General features: G+C 48.1%; 1 protein-coding gene across 2 annotated transcripts; it reads left to right on the forward strand.

Annotated features, from left to right (window-relative positions):
- The first annotated feature begins 4076 nt into the window (after positions 1–4076).
- XAF1 (XIAP associated factor 1) lies at positions 4077–16938 on the forward strand. 2 transcript variants are annotated; one of them, XM_043477384.1, is made up of 10 exons: positions 4077–4221; positions 4321–4445; positions 4685–4807; positions 6824–6959; positions 7695–7751; positions 8125–8320; positions 10275–10360; positions 13313–13654; positions 16560–16627; positions 16780–16938. In XM_043477384.1, exons 3-9 carry the CDS (start codon positions 4776–4778, stop codon positions 16614–16616), a joined length of 906 nt encoding a protein of 301 aa, XP_043333319.1. In that variant the 5' UTR covers positions 4077–4221; positions 4321–4445; positions 4685–4775; the 3' UTR covers positions 16617–16627; positions 16780–16938. The 2 variants fall into 2 exon arrangements, with proteins under 2 accessions (XP_043333319.1, XP_043333330.1); XM_043477395.1 differs by lacking the exon at positions 6824–6959 and having other exon boundaries at positions 4085–4445.
- Positions 16939–17650: the final 712 nt, after the last annotated feature.

The following is a 17650-nucleotide window of genomic DNA, read 5'->3' on the forward strand; positions in this document are numbered from 1 at the left end:
CCACCATGAAGTCAATGTTTTGGTCCCCCACTTTTAAGGTTACCATGGGCTCTCGGGGACCTGATATCTCTGAGCCCCGGCAGCCCTATTTAATTTCCAAGTCAGCAAGCCCCATAACTGTGGGAGCTTCCTCTTCCTTCCTTGCCTTAGGGCACTCATTCTTCCAGTGGCCAAAACCTCAGCGTCGGGCACACTGGTTTGGCTGTGATGGGGCCCAGGGCCTCCGTTGGGACTGGTTGAAGGACTGTCCTGTCCCTGGGGCAGAGGAGGTTTTCCAGAGGGCCCGAGATAGACTTTCCCAGAGCAGCAGCTAGCATTGCAAATCTCTTGTCTGTCCTCTTTCGTTCCCTCCAGCTCTCTGGCAGAGCGCAGTCTCTGCTTAATTCCAACGTCTCCCTCCCCTTCCTGTCAGTACTCACCCGGAGAGGTGGATATAGCTTGGGCAGTTCGGCTGGAGCCGGATCCTGGAAGTGCTGGCCAGAGGCTTCTGCCACCGGGATTGGAGCCCGCCAAGGTGGCGGCTCTACGACCTCCGGGAGCAGCGGCTGCTGCAGGAACTTCACCTGGCCCTGGATGGGGCATTAAGGCGGCCTCCGGTCCTGGTGGAGCACTGGGCCGGCGGGCGCATCATCATCATTCAGTATGGGGGAGGGACAGGTAATCCTCGTCCAAATCCTGCCAGATCCCAGAGGGAGAAAGGGGATCGGCGTGTCTTCACCTGCCGGTCAGCAAGGCCAAACCAGAACACCACGTAGTCCAAGCTGTTTCTCCCTTAAAGTCCATTCTGCCTTGGTGGGCTTGATCAGGTGCGGATGAAAACACAGATGGGTTAAATATCCCATGTCCCAGGCCGTCTCCGGAAAAGCCAATTCATACTCACTTATGTATCCCCCTCCTTCTAGCCTGACAATTCGGAGGCGGTCAAGAATTTCACAGCAGACAGGACACCTCCTGGGGGAGGGCAGAATATGAGTATACAAGGACCAGTTTCTTATCCTAAAAATCCCCTGGCGATCGCTGGTAATAATTTTCCTTGAGACGGCATGGACATACCTCCTAAATGACCCTGGTAAATTTCCTTCCTAAGCCCTAGCACGTTCGTCGACCTGTGTACCAAGCAATCGCCGCCTGCCTATTCCAGGCTCCTGTGGGTCCCCGCTCCTTCTAGTCCCTCCCAGGGGGGTGATCAGACCCCCTCTTCCATCCTACCGGGTGGGTTCCTCCTCACCTGAGCGCTCAGTTCCCCTGCTGCCTTCCACTACCTGCTAACATGAAAGGTCCGGGCATTGAGAAGCAGAATCCTTCCAGAAGGGCGAGGCGCCTTCCCTCCTCTAGAAGATTCAAGCCACAAGGCCTCGGAGTAGTCACAAATGGGGCTTGTCTCCTCAAAGTGAGGAGTTTCCCAGCCCATGCACCAAATGTTGTAGCCACACGTTCTGGGAAACAAACTCACTCAGAAGGACAATGCAGATAGTAGAGTGCAGTTTATTACACCGGTGGGCCCAAGGCAGAGTCTCCTCTTAGCCAAGGACCCCGACCAGTTTTTGTGAAAATCTTATATACCCTAAGTGTACTTGCTCAAACACACCTCCCCAAATTCCTTGAAACTAGTCTGGACAAGGTAAAAGAGAGATACGATCAGAGTTAACCCATGATTCATGTGTCACAAGGCTAGATAAACAGTGGATATATATCAACAGGCCTGTGGTCATATCCCAATAAACATAATGGAATTTACCACTTTGTTCTGTTACAGAGATAATTAGCATATTCTTTTAAGCAACAGAGAGTCCAAGTACAAGTCCTGAGGCTCTTTTATCCGTGGGGTCTGGTTTTCCATTGGGATGCCATTTCAATAGATACCTGGCACAAAGTTCAGAGTCCATTGGGAGGGTGACCATGCGTGTAGCCTAATGTTCGCAGCCTGGCCTAAAACGGAGTCCAGCCCTGTCTGTTTCCTCCTTCACCTGCAGCAGAGAAAATGTATAAGTAGTAATTTTTGCTGTTACCTCCTATCACTGATCATTACTGTTACCATCCGCTGTCTCTCATGAGTTTCCCTGGTAGCTCAGCTGGTAAAGAATCCACCTGCAATGCAGGAGACCTGGGTTTGAGCCCTGGGTCAGAAAGACCCTTGAAGAAGGGACTGGTGACCCACTCCAGTATTCTTACCTGGAGAATCCCACTGACAGAGGGCTACAGTCCATGGGGTTGCAAAGAGTCAGACAAGACTTAGTTACCGAGCATGCAGGCACGTCTCTCATTCAGTATCTGAATTTTAGAGTCTGCCAGTTGGCTGGAGACCACGTCTGAACCTTTTCCTTAATTCTATTCTCCTCCTTAGAAAAGCTGCTCTCACTCCATTTGCAGGCATCACGAGAATTCTCTCGCAGCCTTGTGCCACTGCTCAATGCTCTGAAATCCTTCTGTTAGCTCAGCTGTCACTGGGGTCTGGGAAAGCTCTGAGGACCCTCGGTTGTAGGGGTGGGGGCGTGCAGATACACATTAGAGAGAGTCCATCGAGTAGGCGGAGGCGGGGGTTATGTAAGCAGCTTCCATACCCTGTTCCCCCTTCTCTTCCGGTGTGTAGCACAAAGTGCTCCAGACAAAGAGCCCATCTGCACCTTGGCTTAGGTGGGCTTTCTCGCGAGCTCACCCACGTGAGACATGACAGCAGCGTGCTCACTGCATCCCAGACCCTTGCTGCCCCACTCCTAGGGCCAGGTACCCTCCATCCCTGACAGGTTCATCCAGGGACAGGGTGGTGACCAGGAGGAAGCTTCGGGCCTCCCAGGACTTCCACCCACAAACCCCAGCTCTCCTCCTGTAATAACCCAGTCTCGTCTTTCTGCCATGAGCACCAAGAGTTGGTCCCCACACTTGTGGAACCTTGAGTGACGCTCATCTGCCCCATCCTCTTATTGTTTAGGTGGGAAAGTTCCTGGCATTCAGAACCAGCCCTTTCCTCCGACACCAACTCGTTTCCTTGTTAGAATCACTTGGGACCTTGCAAAATCTCCAAAGTCATAGCCACTTGCCGGACCAGGGAAATCCCGCTTTCTGAGGTTGGGCAGGCATCCATGGCTTTTGGTTAGTTTCCCAAGTGGTTCCCAAGTGTGGGCAAGTTTGGAATCCACCATCCTTGCTGCCCCAAGAATCCCAACAAATGGCCACACATCAGGCTAAGTGCCTGAGTGTGGCATACCCATCACGTCTCAGTGGTCCGTTTTCAATTTCTGACTTGACCATCAGGAGGGACTTACTCATGTAATAGTGGAAAACTGTCACATATTGATCAAGTATAGTAAGGTTATGTAGATGGCGTGCTCACTAAAGTTTAAATAAATTAACATGCTTAGACAAATGTGCAAAGCCACAATCATTGCAATAACACTTCAATGTCTTAGTTGTGTTTATGAATAATAAAGGTAAATATTGAAGCTAATTAAAGACAGGCTTTTTTTTTTTACAAATAAGGCTCTGGGAAATAGAAAAACATATTAAATCCCCTTAAAAATGTCAACATAAAGTATATAATATTGTTGCTGATGGAACTGCAATCATCTGCAAATTCTTCAATTTCTACTGAGCAATTAGATACACTGTTCTGTCATTTTTGTCTAATTAATTACATCCTGCTCTGTGAAAAGAACACAAACAACTGTTCATTTGATCCAATTATGCATATATAATTTTAGACACATGTTGCCTTTAGCAGAACTTGATTTCTTTGCATCTCAAATTTTGGGGTCAATTCGTCCAGTCATTTATAACAGTCTAGGTGCCAGACTCCTTTCAAGTCCGTGTACTCAAACGAAAGCAATTTTCACACAGTTTCTGGGAGCACCTGGACTCCCCAAGTTCTCCAGGTCCCCTGTAGAGTCCAGAGGAAGGCGGGGGGTGGGGGGTAGCAGGGGGAAATGAGGAAACAAGCCCAGAGGCTAAAGTGACTCTTGCTGTCAGTTAGGTCCACTACCAAGATTCGACTTCCTGTCTCCCGACCCTCTGGCCATTCTAGGAGAGACAAGCGCTGGGCCTCTTGGCCTGGGTTCAAAGCCTGATTCTGCTTCCTGTTGGCTGGCAATGTGTGCAAGTTACATCAGCCCTCAGCGCAGCAGTTTCTGTGTCTGAAGACTTCCCCATTCGCTTGCCCCCCTGTTAGCATTACAGCCATGTTTGCTGTAATTATTTACAAGAGAGGACAGAGGCAAACGGGAACAGGTGAGTGCCCTAGGTCACCAAGCTGCTACGGGATGTGGCTCCAAAGCCTGCAGTTCTCACCCTGCATCCCCAATTCCTCCTGCCCCTGACCGGGACCAGAGTAGAATACAGGAAGTCAAGAGCCGTTCTCAAGGAGGAGCGGACTTCAAGTTCACGTTCAACACAGCCAACCAGCTGTCTCCTGCAGAGGAAGGATCAGTGAGAGGACCAGGAGGGACAAGGAGGTCAGTGTTTTGTGGAAGAGGATGGAGTGACCCAGATGCAGTGAGGCCAGCCTGGGGGAGGGGAGGGGCTGCTGCCCAGGGAGGCCTGGCCTCTGGCTCCCACCCAAGGGGTCGCAGAAACAGCCAGTGGCAGCAGCACAGGCTGAGGGAGGAGGCAGGGACTGGGCTTCCTGGATGTCAGTAACAGGTACTGTGCAGCAGCCCTGGGCTGAGGAATCTGAAAACCCCTCCCTTCCTAGGCTGTGGGCCCTGTTGCCGGAACACTTTCAGTTTTGTTTCTCTGCCTGCAAGAACTGAAACTTGAAACAGAAAGACTCCAGAGATCCGACCATGGAGGGAGCCTTCCAGATGTGCAGGAACTGGTAAGAAGTTGCTTTCCCTGGTGGCTGACCTAAGGCTGGCTGGTGAGAGGGGCAGACAGGATAAGTCTGTTTCTAAAGTGAAGAGAAAAGGGTCCATGTGCCCAGGAGGCCAGGGTGGGCCCCTGCGGTAGGATGGTATAAACTCAGGAGATATCAGTGAGAGATGCTCAGGGTTGGCAGACATCCCTGAACCCCGCCCCACCCCCATCTACAGATATTGAAGACTTTCTGGGACAGTTCTACAGCCAGCCAGCCAGGCTAACCATCCCTGCTGGGCTACTCCTATTTTTCAGACCGGGCGTCCTAATTTCTATGCTCTTCATACCAGTCTTTGAAAGAAAGAGGCTCAGGCAGATGGTCTGGGGCCATTCCCACCCCCACCTTTAGAGGGAGCTGTAGAGCAGGGGGAGAGGATAGAGCAGAGGTCCCAGCCCACACCTCTAAATCATGGGGACCCGGCACCTCACTCTCGAAGCTCCCTACCTGTGACAGGAACCAGGGGGATCCCTCCCCAAGGACCTTCTCCCACCAGACCCTCCTGGCTGTCTGGTGTTTGCACCAGCTCAGGAAAAAAGCTGAGGCGCCAGGCCGAGCAGAGGGGTAAGAATAGAGGAAGGGAGACTTTCCTGGTGGTCCAGTGATTAAGAGTCCATGCTTCCCAAAGTAAAAAAGCTTTGTATACATATATATGACTAATATAATATATATTATACATTATTTATATAATTATATTATTATATATTTATATAAATAAATATATATATAATATTATGTATAATTTATATGTATAATATATGTATTAGTATAGTATACATATGTATATATAGTATATAGTGTACATATGTATTAGAAAACTTAAGAGTTTTTGCCTGACTAAAATATGACATTTTGATTCCACTTGCTTGACTTAGTATAAATAGAATGCTAGATTTTTAATTTTAAAAAATAGATAAGCAACAAGCAACAAAGGTTTACTGTATAGCACAGGGAACTATAGTCAATATCTTGTAATAACCTATAATGGAAAATAATCTGAAAAATAATATATATATTGGGTTTCCCTGGTGTCTCAGACAGTAAAGAATCTGCCTGGCAATGCAGAAGACACAGGTTCGATCCCTGAGTCGGGAAGATCCCCTGGAGAAGGGAATGGCAACCCACTCCAATGTTCTTGCCTGAGAAATCCCATGGGTAGAGGAGCCTGGAGGGGCTGCTGTCCATGGGGTCGCAAAGAGTCACAACGGAGCAACTAAACCTCAGCCTTCCACATTGCAGGCAGATTCTTCACCATCTGAGCCACCAGGGAAGCCCAGGTTAGAAGTCAAAGACACAGTCAGATGCTTTTGAGACAAAGGATCATAAATCAAAATGACATACTGGTATTTTGCATAAAGTTCACCAAGGATACCTACCTATAGAACAGGTGAGCACGTACTGAGAGTACTGGGTGAGCAGTGAGGCACTGCGACTGAGCACAGAGCTGAGAGAGAACACTATTCTTTTAAGTTATATTTCTGGCATCAGAAGAAAGAAAAAAAGAAACGGTTGAGCAGGCTCTTCCATCTATGAGGCGCTCTGGTTAATGTGTAGTACAGATGCACATGAGGGAGGGAGGAGGCCCAAACACACACAGAGAGTTTTATCTTTAATTTGTTCTTGTCCTGCCTTAAAATATAAATTTTATTTCGTCAGTCACAATCAAGACAATGAAACTATTCATTACCTCCCAAAGGTTTCTCTTGTCCCTTTGTAATCGCTCCCTCCTGCTCCTTCTCGCTCACCGTGCTCACCCTGGGCAACATAAGAGCTTTGCAGAGCATCCTTACCATTACCTTATGATTCAGCATTGTTCTGATTTGAGATCAACATGGGGAAGGCGAGGCAGGTGGTCTCATCATCATATTTTCAGTGCTTGAGGCCTTGGCAGAACTTCATCCAGGAGCTCCGGGTATAAAATATGGCTCCATGCTTTATATCATGAAATAAACCTGCTTTTCCTCCCTCTTGATCCTGCAGCAAAAGAAGGGTGGCCTCCAACCTCCTGGCCCTCCATGAGGCCCACTGCCTGATATTTCTGGTCCTCTGCCCAGAGTGCAAGGAACCCATCCTGCAGGATAAGATGGAAGAACACCTCCAGGGCGGGCACCAGCAGGTGGGGAGGCAGATTGGGGGATGGAGGTGGAGGGGCAGGGTCCTCTCTGCAGCCCACCTCATGACTGCAAGTCGCTCAGCCCCCGTGCCCAGCCCCCTGTGCAAAGTGGAAGAGATAGATAATCCTGCCTTTCCTGTACTGCCACCTCGGCTTCCCTGGTGGCTCAGATGGGTAAAGAATCTGCCTGTAATGCAGGAGACCTGGGTTCCATCTCTGGGTTGGGAAGATTCAAGGGAATGGCAACTCACTCCAGTATTCTGGCCTGGAGAATCCCATGAACAGAGGAGCCTGGCGGACTACAGCCCATGGGATCACAAAGAGTCAGACATGACTGGGCCACTAACACTTGTTTCCTGTACTGCACCGAGTCAACCCCGGTTTCCCATTCCCAATCTTTTCCCTACAGGCGTATGAGGTTGGCCAAGACTAGGGGTCCCTGTATTGGGAAAAGTAAAATGTCCTTTTGAGATGTGTCAAGAGGAGAAACAAGAAAGTGGAGCTTGGAAGGCAGTCATGGCCAAGGTTGGTCAAAGGCTGACCTTTCTCTCCAGCTGTTTCTGGAGCTCCTCAAGCTCAGGCATCCATCTCAGCTCAGAGGGTCCCACAAATGCATCCCTGAGATCAGGGTTGGTGCTGCAGGCAGATGAGGGTGCCTGACTTGCCCCCAGGTGCTCACAGACCCACCCAGGACACACGGAGCCAGGGTGGGACTCGAGCACCTCCCTCCGCATTTAGGTGGGATGCGCCATGTGTCAGCAGAGCGTGCCGAAGCACTCGCTGGAGAGTCACGAGGTGAGGGGCAGGTGGGATTTCTTCTGCCAAGCCCAGGAGGAGGGGAGGGGGCCGGTCATAAAGCTCTCCCCTCCTGCTCCCAGCTCTCTCTTCTCTCCCAAGCAGGCCTGGAGCTAGCTTATCACAGCAACACAGGGCCTCCTGCCCCCAGACGCTGGTCAGAAGGGACTGCCAGGGTCCAAGACAGCTCATGTTCCCCTCGCAAGGAGAAGTCCCTCTCCCACAACCCTCTCCCACCCCCCACCCTCCAGTCTTTCCCACCTGCTTTCTCTTACTGGCTTCAGGCCCCGCCAGGGAAATAAGCTCCTAGCCCCAGGGCGACTGCAGTCACTGCAGGCCAGTGACCATGCCCGTCCCGCCGGCCTCCCCGTAGGCCCAGGAATGTCAGGAGCGCCCGGTTGAGTGCCAGTTCTGCCACCTGGCCGTGCGTCTGAACAAGGTGGGCCTCCACGAGCACCACTGTGGCCAGCAGATGGAGGTCTGCCCAGACTGCGGCCAGCATGTCATGCTCCGCGTGCTGGCCCGGCACAGAGAAGAGTGTCGGCGTGAGCAGCCCCAGCTCCAGAAAGGTGAGGATCGTGAGCGCTCAGCGGGATGGGTGACGAGGGTGATGACAGATGCGCGTGTCTCTAAGTCACCTGGCTAGTCTAGCTCCAGAGTGGCCTTCTTGTGTGTCTGCTGTGTCTTGAAATGACTGGTCCAGAGAAAAGCAAATATCGTAGATTAATGCATAAATATGGAATCTAAAAAAATAGTACTGATGAACCTATTTGCAGAGAAGAAAGGGAGACTCCGGCATAGAGAATGGACTGCTGGACACAGCAGGGGAAGGAGAGCGTAGGACAAACTGAGAAAGTAGCATTAACATATATACACTGTGTGCATGTGTGCTAAGCCACTTCAGTCGTGTCTGACTCTTTGCGACCCCATGGACTGTAGCTCACCAGGCTCCTCTGTCCATGAGATTCTCCAGGCAAGAATACTGGAGTAGGTTGCCATACCCTCTGTTCTAGGGGATCTTCCCGACCCAGGAATCAAACCCACGTCTCTTATGTCTCCTGCCTTTGCAGGCAGGTTCTTTACCACTAGCGCCACCTGGGAAGCCCCATATATACACTGCCAAGTGTAAAATAGATAACTCTAAGGAAGCTGCTGTATTATGCAGGGAGCCCAGCCTGGTGCTCTGTGACAACCTAGAGGGGTGGAATGGGGTGGGGTGGGAGGTTCAAGACGGAGGGGATGAACATATAATTATGACTGATTTGAGTTGCTGTACGGCAGAGACCAACACAATATTGTAAAGCAATTTTCCTCCAATAAAAAGAAATTTTTCTAATTTATAAAAATAAATGACTGATCCAGGGAGCCAAGAAGTCAGGGGTTGGGGAGCTAGGAACTACGCAGATGAGTACAGAGGCAATGGGGCCCTACCATATGGGAGGCTTCCTTTGAATTCCTCCAGCATGACTCCAGCCTGGCAGAGACCCACCTGAATCCTTGTAGAGATGAGAAACCTATGCAGAGTGAAACAGGGGCTTGCTGGAGGCAGGAACCAGAGAGAATACCCAAGTTCCCTGACACAAAATGAGGAACTTTCCCACCATCAGCCCCAGACAGAAAGGATCCAGTTGTAACTCCTGACCTTTGGGCCTACATGTTGGCCACCTGGTGCCCCAGCGTGCTCTCTTTACCCAGTTACCTCTTCATGAAGTGTGTTTACAGAGAACACGAGCCAAACACATCTTCTCACTGGTTGTTTTAGTAACAACAGTAGCATGGGGACAGAGCCGAAAATCCCTTGGGCGGTAGGTAAGTCTCTCCGGGTAAACGATTTTATCAAAATCGGCAAATGAAAAACTGGGGTGCTTAAGATTCAAGTACATTTCCAGCAGGCCTGGGTTTCAACACAGCCAACAAACAACTCTTCAGCGTAACTTCGTCAACACAACACAACTTCAACAAGACTGCACGACTTCAACAAGACTGCACAGCTTCAACAACAGCACAACTTCAACAAGACCATGCAACTTCACCAACACAATACAACTGCATCAACACAACACAACTTCAACAAGACAGCACAACACAACTTCAACACAATCAACAAAGATGTGTGCAATTAACTCCTCAGTTGATCACAGAGCTCGGAAATGGCTAAACTGAAAGGGCAGTCAGGTTGAACAGGACTGGCATCTGTGGTAACAACTCCTTCTGTCTCCTTGGAAACCAGTCCTGCTCCAGGAAAATGTCTCTTCATCAGGGCTGTGTGCTGCCCCAAGGGCACTTTTACTGTTTAATGGAAATAATGTGGGTGATTCCAGTTGTAGGTGGTCCGTGTGGCCAAGGACCCTGGCAGTGCAGGACACTCATGGCAGACTCGGGACAAGGCATCCCCAGGACTGCAGGCTGCATAGTGGGGCAGTTGTGGGGCAGTTGTGGGGCACTTGTGGGGCAGTTGTGGGGCAGTCGGGCTGGCCATTGTCAAGGGCAACCATTTGTGCTGTTGTTTCTATGCTTTTTCAGGGAAGAGCATTCCAGCTCCTGAAAGCAACATCTGTTGTCATTATTGCAACCAAATGATTCCAGGAAATAAGTATTTCCACCATCTGGTGAGTAGAAATTTGTCATTTTCTAATGATGCCAATAGCCAGTCCATATTCCAAAAAGTATGATATGAACAGTAGATTCTTTTTGAAATTCATTCATTTTATTTATTTACTTATTGGGTGCACTGGATCTTCATCGTAGCCTTCATCGCAGGTTTCTCATTGCTGTGACATCTCTTGTTGCTGAACACAGGCTCTAGATGCGTGGGCTTCAGTAGCTGTGGCGCCCGGGCTTACTTGCTCCATGGTATGTGGGGTCTTCCTGGACCAGGGATTGAACCTGTGTCCTCTGCATTGGCAGGTGGATTCTTAACCACTGGACCACCTGGGAAGTCTTGAATGGTAGATTCTGGGTCTAGTTTTACACAGCATGAATATTAAGAGGTTCCCGTATTTCATTTTGCTTTGCTCAAAAAAGGACATCGTGAACTGCTTTCGGCTCATTCAGCACACGTAATTGGATTCCAATCATGCCAGCCCTTCAAGGAGCCTCCCTAACCAATCCAGCTATCACTGATCACCTCTGAGGGCCTGGACATTGCAAGTTAGGCCTTAATAGGCTCTGCTTTATTATTCTCTATCCCATGTCCCTGGTGGCTCAGATGGTAAAGAATCCACCTGCAGTGCGGGAGACCTGGGTTCAATCCCGGGGTTGGGAAGATCCCCTGGAGGAGGGCATGGCAACCCACTCCAGTATTTTTGCCTGGAGTATCCCCGTGGACAGAGAAGCCTGGCTGCATAGAGTTGCAAAGAGTCAGACATGCCTGAGCAACGAAGCACAGCACAGCACATCCCATGTGGAAGTCTTCTCTATTAGGCTGTGAGCTTCCCCAAAAAAGTCAATAGCCTTCTCCATCTTCCCACAATGAAGCTGATATCAGGGCTGGGTACCAAAAGGAGGACTCTGAAAAGATGTAATGATGTGATGGATTGATTGATTGCTTTTGCCTGGGAAAATTCACAGACTCCTCCCTCCATCACTCTAAGCACCTTCTAGTGCATTAGTCAGGCCAAGCTGCTCCCCTCTTCTACAGGATGGAGCATTTTCTTTGGGGGAATCTCCCCAAAGCATCTCTCCAAAGAACTCACATCCTTCTTCATGGATGGCAAACTGTTTGTCCTTTCTTTACCCTTCAATCCAGAGAACAATGCATATCAGAACTGAAGAAATCCTAGAGATGATCTAGGTCTTTTTGTTCATCATGGACCATACATATAAAATTTACTATCGGTGACATTTAGTGCATTTTAATTTGAATACTTGACTTAAAATCTAAATTACATTCCCTACCCTCCACAGAAACAATATATGGATTTGAAAACGTGCTGATTGATTCTCTATTTCCACCTTTTATGTATTAATGAATTCTGTGGAGTTTAGTTTCACCTGGTTTTTGTACTATTCCTCTTTGGTCATTATTATTACTGTCATTTTATTCAATTCATGCCTGCTTGGATATACTCATACATTTACCTTTCTCTTTGCTGACATCCTTTCTTTTTAAAATATTTTATGGATTTATTTTGGCTGCATTGGGTCTTAGTTGCGGCATGTGGAATCTTTATTGCAATGTGAGGGCTTTTCTCTAGTTGCGGCACGTGGGCTCCAGAGCGTTTGGGCTCAATAGTTGAAGTGCACTGTGGCATGTGGGATCTCAGTTCCCTGATCAGGGATCAAACTCGAGTCCCCTGCATTGCAAGGCAGAATCTTACACTGCACCACCAGGGAAGTCATGGATCCCAAGCTTTCTTGAATCCCAAGCTTTCCTTCTGGGCAAGATTTCTGTCATTCTGAAATACATGTCTAGGTATCTTCAGTTATCTGCACAGTTACTTCCTTTATTCTGCATTCTTGAATGTTAGTTTAATTGGATTTCAAATTCTCCATTAACCTTTATTTTCTGTTAGCATTTTGAAGCATTTCCACCATCTTCCCACCTCTCTGATTGCTGTTGATAAGTCTGCTGTCAGTGTAGCTGCTGGTCCTTCGCCAATAACCATTTTCTTTACTGGATTTCAAGATCCTCTTTGCTTTGGATCTTCTGTGGTTTCACTGCAATGTATCCAAGAGAAGATTTATTTTTATTCATCCTGCTTAAGACAATAGGCTCAGATGTGTTTGTTTGTTTGTTTTCCTCTCTCTCTTCTTCAGAATTTATCACCTCACGAACAATTTCTAGTCCAAGGTAGACAAGCTTTCTTGTCATTTTTTTGTGACCCCATGGACACATTGGAGTGGGTAGCCATTCCCTTCTCCAGGGGATCTTCCCCACCCAGGGATCAAACTCAGGTCTCCCACTTTCCAGGCAAATTCTTTATCAGCTGAGACACAAGGGAAGCCCAAAAATACTGGCGCAGGTAACCTATCCCTTCTCCAGCGGATCTTCCCAACCCAGGAATGGAACATGGGTCTCCTGCATTGCAGGCGGATACCAGCTGAGCTACCAGGGAAGCCCCTTAGGGCAATAGGCTCATATGTGTTTGCTTTTTTTTCCTCTCTCTCTCTTCTTCAGAATGTATCACCTCATGCTCAATTTCTAGTCCAAGGCAGACGAGCTTTCTTGTCATTTCCCTTTTCCAGTTAGTCAATTTTTGTCTCTTGGCCACCATAGTTCAGACTTCAAGGTTCCCAGCTTCATTCAGGGAAGGGGGACTCTTCCAGTTTCACACATCACGTGGATGGGACTTTTCTCTCATCCAAGCTCTTAGTCATGAGATTGACCCCGCAATCTCCTCCTAAAGGGTTACCTCATGTGCTTAATCGGTAGGTCTTCTTTCCGGGAACATGAGTTTGCTTGCTTCCTTGCAAAGTCAGCTCAGTGAATGTTTGTCATATTTTATCCAGCATTTCTAAAGTGTTTGGAGTGGGAAATTTTCAGGTTAGCTCACCTACTGTATTGTCCACCATTAAAACTGAGGTCATTTTAAAATTTGATGCTTGACTCACCCTTGCAGGATAGATGCCGTCGAGTCTCAGGTGCTGTGACACTTTCTCCAGCTGGGAAACCAGAAACTCCTCCTTCATCCCCTTTGAGTCGGGCTGCTGAAGACCAGACTTCCAAGGCAGAGAAAGATGTCCGTCCAAAGCTGAAAAATAGACACAGAGCTCCCTTTCTTTCTGAAAAGTCAGCAAGGCAAGCGCCACGAAGCACAAACAAAACCACGAATCTGTCTTTGAAGTCCAATGGCAAGCTCAGAGCCTCCTCTCCTGTAGAAGATGAGACAGCCTATGACATTCTGAGGAGATGTTCTCAGTGTGGTATCCTACTTCCCCTGCCAACCCTAAACCACCACCAGGTACCCAGCCTCTGTTCCCTCCATACCCAGCTGTGAGCCATCAGGACAGTATTTAAAGAAATGCAAGTCCTGTGAGCTGTCCTCAGACAACACTATCTCCCCTTTCTCTGTGTGTCCGGATCCACTCTCAGCACTTATCACCTGTTTATATATGTTCATCACCTCCATTTCTGACGGCAGAGCCAACCTCTCATCTCTATCTCCAGTGTCCAGCCCAGTTACTGACCACAGCAAATGCCCCCAAACCATGGAGCAGACAAATGAATAGAGGGCATCCAGTCTAGCCCTCTCATGGCACAGATAAGGCAACTGCAGTCCAGAGATCAGAGCCTTGGTCAAGATCCTAAGTCAGTTGGTATCTTGCCTCCAATAGATTAAGGTTTACCTCCAGTAGCTCAGGATTTGCAGCCTCAATAACCTGATTTTTCACATCCTAGATTACTTTCCAATAAAGAAGAATTAGCATTAGAGGTAGTTAACCATTATGCATTAGTTACGATGCAAAGCGGGGCCTCCCTGGTGGCTCAGCTGGTAAAGAACCTGCCTGCTGACACAGGAGATGCAAGAGACGTGGGTTTGATCCCTCAGTCGGGAAGACCCCCTGGAGAAGGAAATGGCAACCCGCTCCAGTATTCTTGCCTGGAAAATTCCATGGACCGGGGAGCCTGAGGGGCTACAGTCCATGGGGTAGCAAAGCTCTTTACAAATGGTTAATCATTATAAACATCAGGAAGGTATTTTACCCCTACCTTATAGATAAGGAAATGAAACAGAAAAGTCGAGTGGCTTCCCCAGGATTTCACAATTAGAGAGTCGCAGAATCCAGCCAGGTATACATGTGGATATAGTTCCAAAGCTTATGCTCTCAAGCCCCAAAAAGGATGTCTCACTTTAAAATATTTTCATTATTTGATGTTTTTCAGAATACAAAAGTTGTTGTTGTTGTTCAGTAGCTAACTCGTGTCCAACTCATTGCAACCCCACACCAGGCAGGCTTCCTTGTCCTTCACTATCTCCCAGAGTTTACTAGTACTAGATACTAGATTTTGTTGTAACCATTTGACATGATACCATACAAACAAACATAAAGATAAAGCTAATCCTCCCCAATACCCACCCCACCTCCCAAGTCCCATGCCATGAAGTACTAGTTTCAGCAACCAGGTGGGTGTCCTTCCAAAACTTCACCTCTGTTCACAAAAGCCTGACAAGCCTCCATGGGGTTTGAATTGCTTTTCTTCCCCATATATCATCTTCCCAGACTCATGACTCCACCATTTGCCTTTTTTGCTGAATATATGATGCACACACCTTACAAAGAAGTAGACCTAAATCTTCTTCTTTCTAACTTCTTTAAGCATCTCTATATGCACACAAGCACACAATTTTACCAAGCTGAGTGAATTGCATACTTGCTGAGGGTGCTATTAGTGCCATATTCCCTTGCCTCCTACAGCTGAAATCTCCTTCCATACTTCCCTCCATCCTTAATGATGGGCATGCTGAATTTAGCAAAGAAAAAAATCATTACTTGGGACAAAAATAACTACAAAATAATTTCATGGGACATACTCATACTAAGAAAAATTCTTTGTCTCTCTGAAATTAAAATCTAACTGGACAGTCTCTATTTTATCTGGCAACTCTATTACATAACCACACACACACACACACACACACATTTGGAGTCCAATTGTACACACTGTTTGTATAGGATTCACCAATAACCAATAATAAGAAGGGCAACCCTCCAAGTCAAATAATGTTGCCCCTCCCTTTTCTTTTTTAATGTTTTAAGAGTCCATGAGGACTCCCTAGTGGCTCAGACCATGGACTCTTGTGTGTGTGACTGATAGTTGCTCAGTCGCGTCCGACTCTGCAACCCCATGGATCGTAGCCTGCCAGGTTCCTCTGTCCGTGGATATTCTCCAGGCAAGAACACTGGAGTGGGTTGCCATTCCCTTCTCCAGGGGATCTTCCCAATCCAGGGATTGAACCCAGGTCTCACGCATTACAGGCGGATTCTTTACCATCTGAGCCCCCAGGGAAGCCATAGTGTGGGTATCCTCTAATCTGTTCGTCCACCCTCCTGATGATGACAGGCCTCTATTAAACATTGTCCCAAACCTCCCATGGACCCCTCCTGGTTCACTGGCCTCCCTTTTCTTCTCTTTTTTCTTTTCTTTTTTTAAATTTTTATTGGAGTACAGTTGCCTTACAATATTGTGTTAATTTCTGCTGTGCAGCAAAGTGAATCAGTTATGCGTATACATGCTTACTCTATTTTAGGTCCTTTTTCTGTATAGGTCATTACAGAGTATTGAGTAGAGTTCTCTGTGCTATACAGTAAGTTATCATTAGTCGTCTCTTTTATACATTGTTGTTGTTGTTTAGTCGGTAAAAAAAAAATGTGGAAGTGTTAGTCACTCAGTTGTGTCTAACTCTTTGAGACCCCATGGACTGTAGCCCACCAGGCTCCTCTGTCCATGGGATTCTCCAGGCAAGAATACTGGAGTGGGTTGCCATCTCTTTCTCCAGAGGCTCTTCCCCACCCAGGATCGAACCCGTGTCTCGTGCATTGCAGGCAGATTCTTTACCCCTGAACCACCTGGGAAGCCCCCTTTTATCCATAGTTGTGTATATATGTCAATCCCAGTCTCTCAATTCATCCTACCCTCCTCTCCCCTGACCCCACCCCCACTTGGTATCCATAAATTTGTTCTCTACATCTGGGTCTCTATTTTTGCTTTGCAAATACATTCATCTCTACCTATGACTTTTCTATGCCATCTACAACTCAGAGTCCCTGCTCCAGGAACTGGGGATAGGTTTAACCAGCGATATCTCAGGAACTAACATTTACCACTTTATACACCTTGAACTTTTTAAATATCCATTTCTTTAGGAGAAATGCCAGCGGTTAGCTTCATCAAAAGGAAAACAAGTGAGAAGTTCCAGCTAGCTTTGGGAAAGGTACAACAGATTTTGAAGATTTTGTTTTTACACTGGTTTTTCTGCTTGCTTTCTGTGCTAGTCTGTACTTGTGAAAAGAGGTTTTATGCACTGGGTTTCTTTCTTGTTGAAGAAAAAGTTTGGATTTTAATTATTTTCCTCCTTTTGAACAGAGATGTTGGTTTGCCCAAGAGCTACAGCTAAACCAGGAGGAAAAGAGAATGCCAACTCTTCTGCCTGAGAATTCTGATCAAGCATCTAGGCCTAACCCAGCCTGGACACCTTGGGAAATCCAGCTTTATCTCTGAAGAATAAAAAAGATCTTCCTGAAAGCCTGTCCTCCACCTTTCTTTAGATTTTTCACTGGTTTTCCAGGGCTGGGGGTGGGTGGGGTGGGGAAGCAGCAGCTAGGACGGCATGGGAAGGGGAGCGGCAGAAAATGAGAGAGGAAGAGAAAAATGAGGTTGGGTGGTGGGGGGAGCCAGGTAATGCACGAAGAGGTGCCAGTTGTGGCCGCTGGCAGGGGGAGCAGCTGGGAAACACCCAGAGAAGCAGCCCCCTCCCCGCAAGTAGCAGAGCCCTAACTTTCTGCCTGGCCTGAGGGGAGACCTGTTAGGGCACCAGCTCCCACAGGGAGGACAGAGCCCAGGACAGTGGGTGCTTGGGTGCGCCCTCACCCACCCAAAACTGCAGACGTGTGACCTTTCTCAAGTTTTGTCAGGTTGGCTGAATCAGGTTTGCTTAAGGCCTTCTTTGGGTCCTGGTGGCTCAGTCGGTAAAGAACCCGCCTGCAGGGCCGGAGACCGAGGTTCCATCCCTGGGTTGGGAAGATGCCCTGGAGGAAGGCCTGGCAACCCACTCCAGTATTCTTGCTGGAGAATCCCCATGGACAGAGGAGCCTGGCGGGCTACAGTCCACGGGTTGCAAACAGAAGCGACTGAGTGACTAACAGTAAGCTGGGTTGGCAGTGGCTTTGGCTTCCCAGAGAGGGTCCCCGGGAAATGGACAGGAAGCCGGGGCTGGATCCGGACAGGAAAGGTGGCG

The sequence above is a fragment of the Cervus canadensis genome, chromosome 1 (genome assembly GCF_019320065.1).
Source record: "Cervus canadensis isolate Bull #8, Minnesota chromosome 1, ASM1932006v1, whole genome shotgun sequence".
Taxonomy (NCBI): Eukaryota; Metazoa; Chordata; class Mammalia; order Artiodactyla; family Cervidae; genus Cervus; species Cervus canadensis.

Coding starts and splice junctions, on each gene's coding strand:
- XAF1 (XM_043477384.1), top strand. CDS start 4,776: ATGGAGGGAGCCTTCCAGATGTGCAGGAACTG. Junction 4,808..6,823: donor TTCCAGATGTGCAGGAACTG/GTAAGAAGTTGC, acceptor TTGATCCTGCAG/CAAAAGAAGGGTGGCCTCCA. Junction 13,655..16,559: donor CAACCCTAAACCACCACCAG/GTACCCAGCCTC, acceptor CCATTTCTTTAG/GAGAAATGCCAGCGGTTAGC.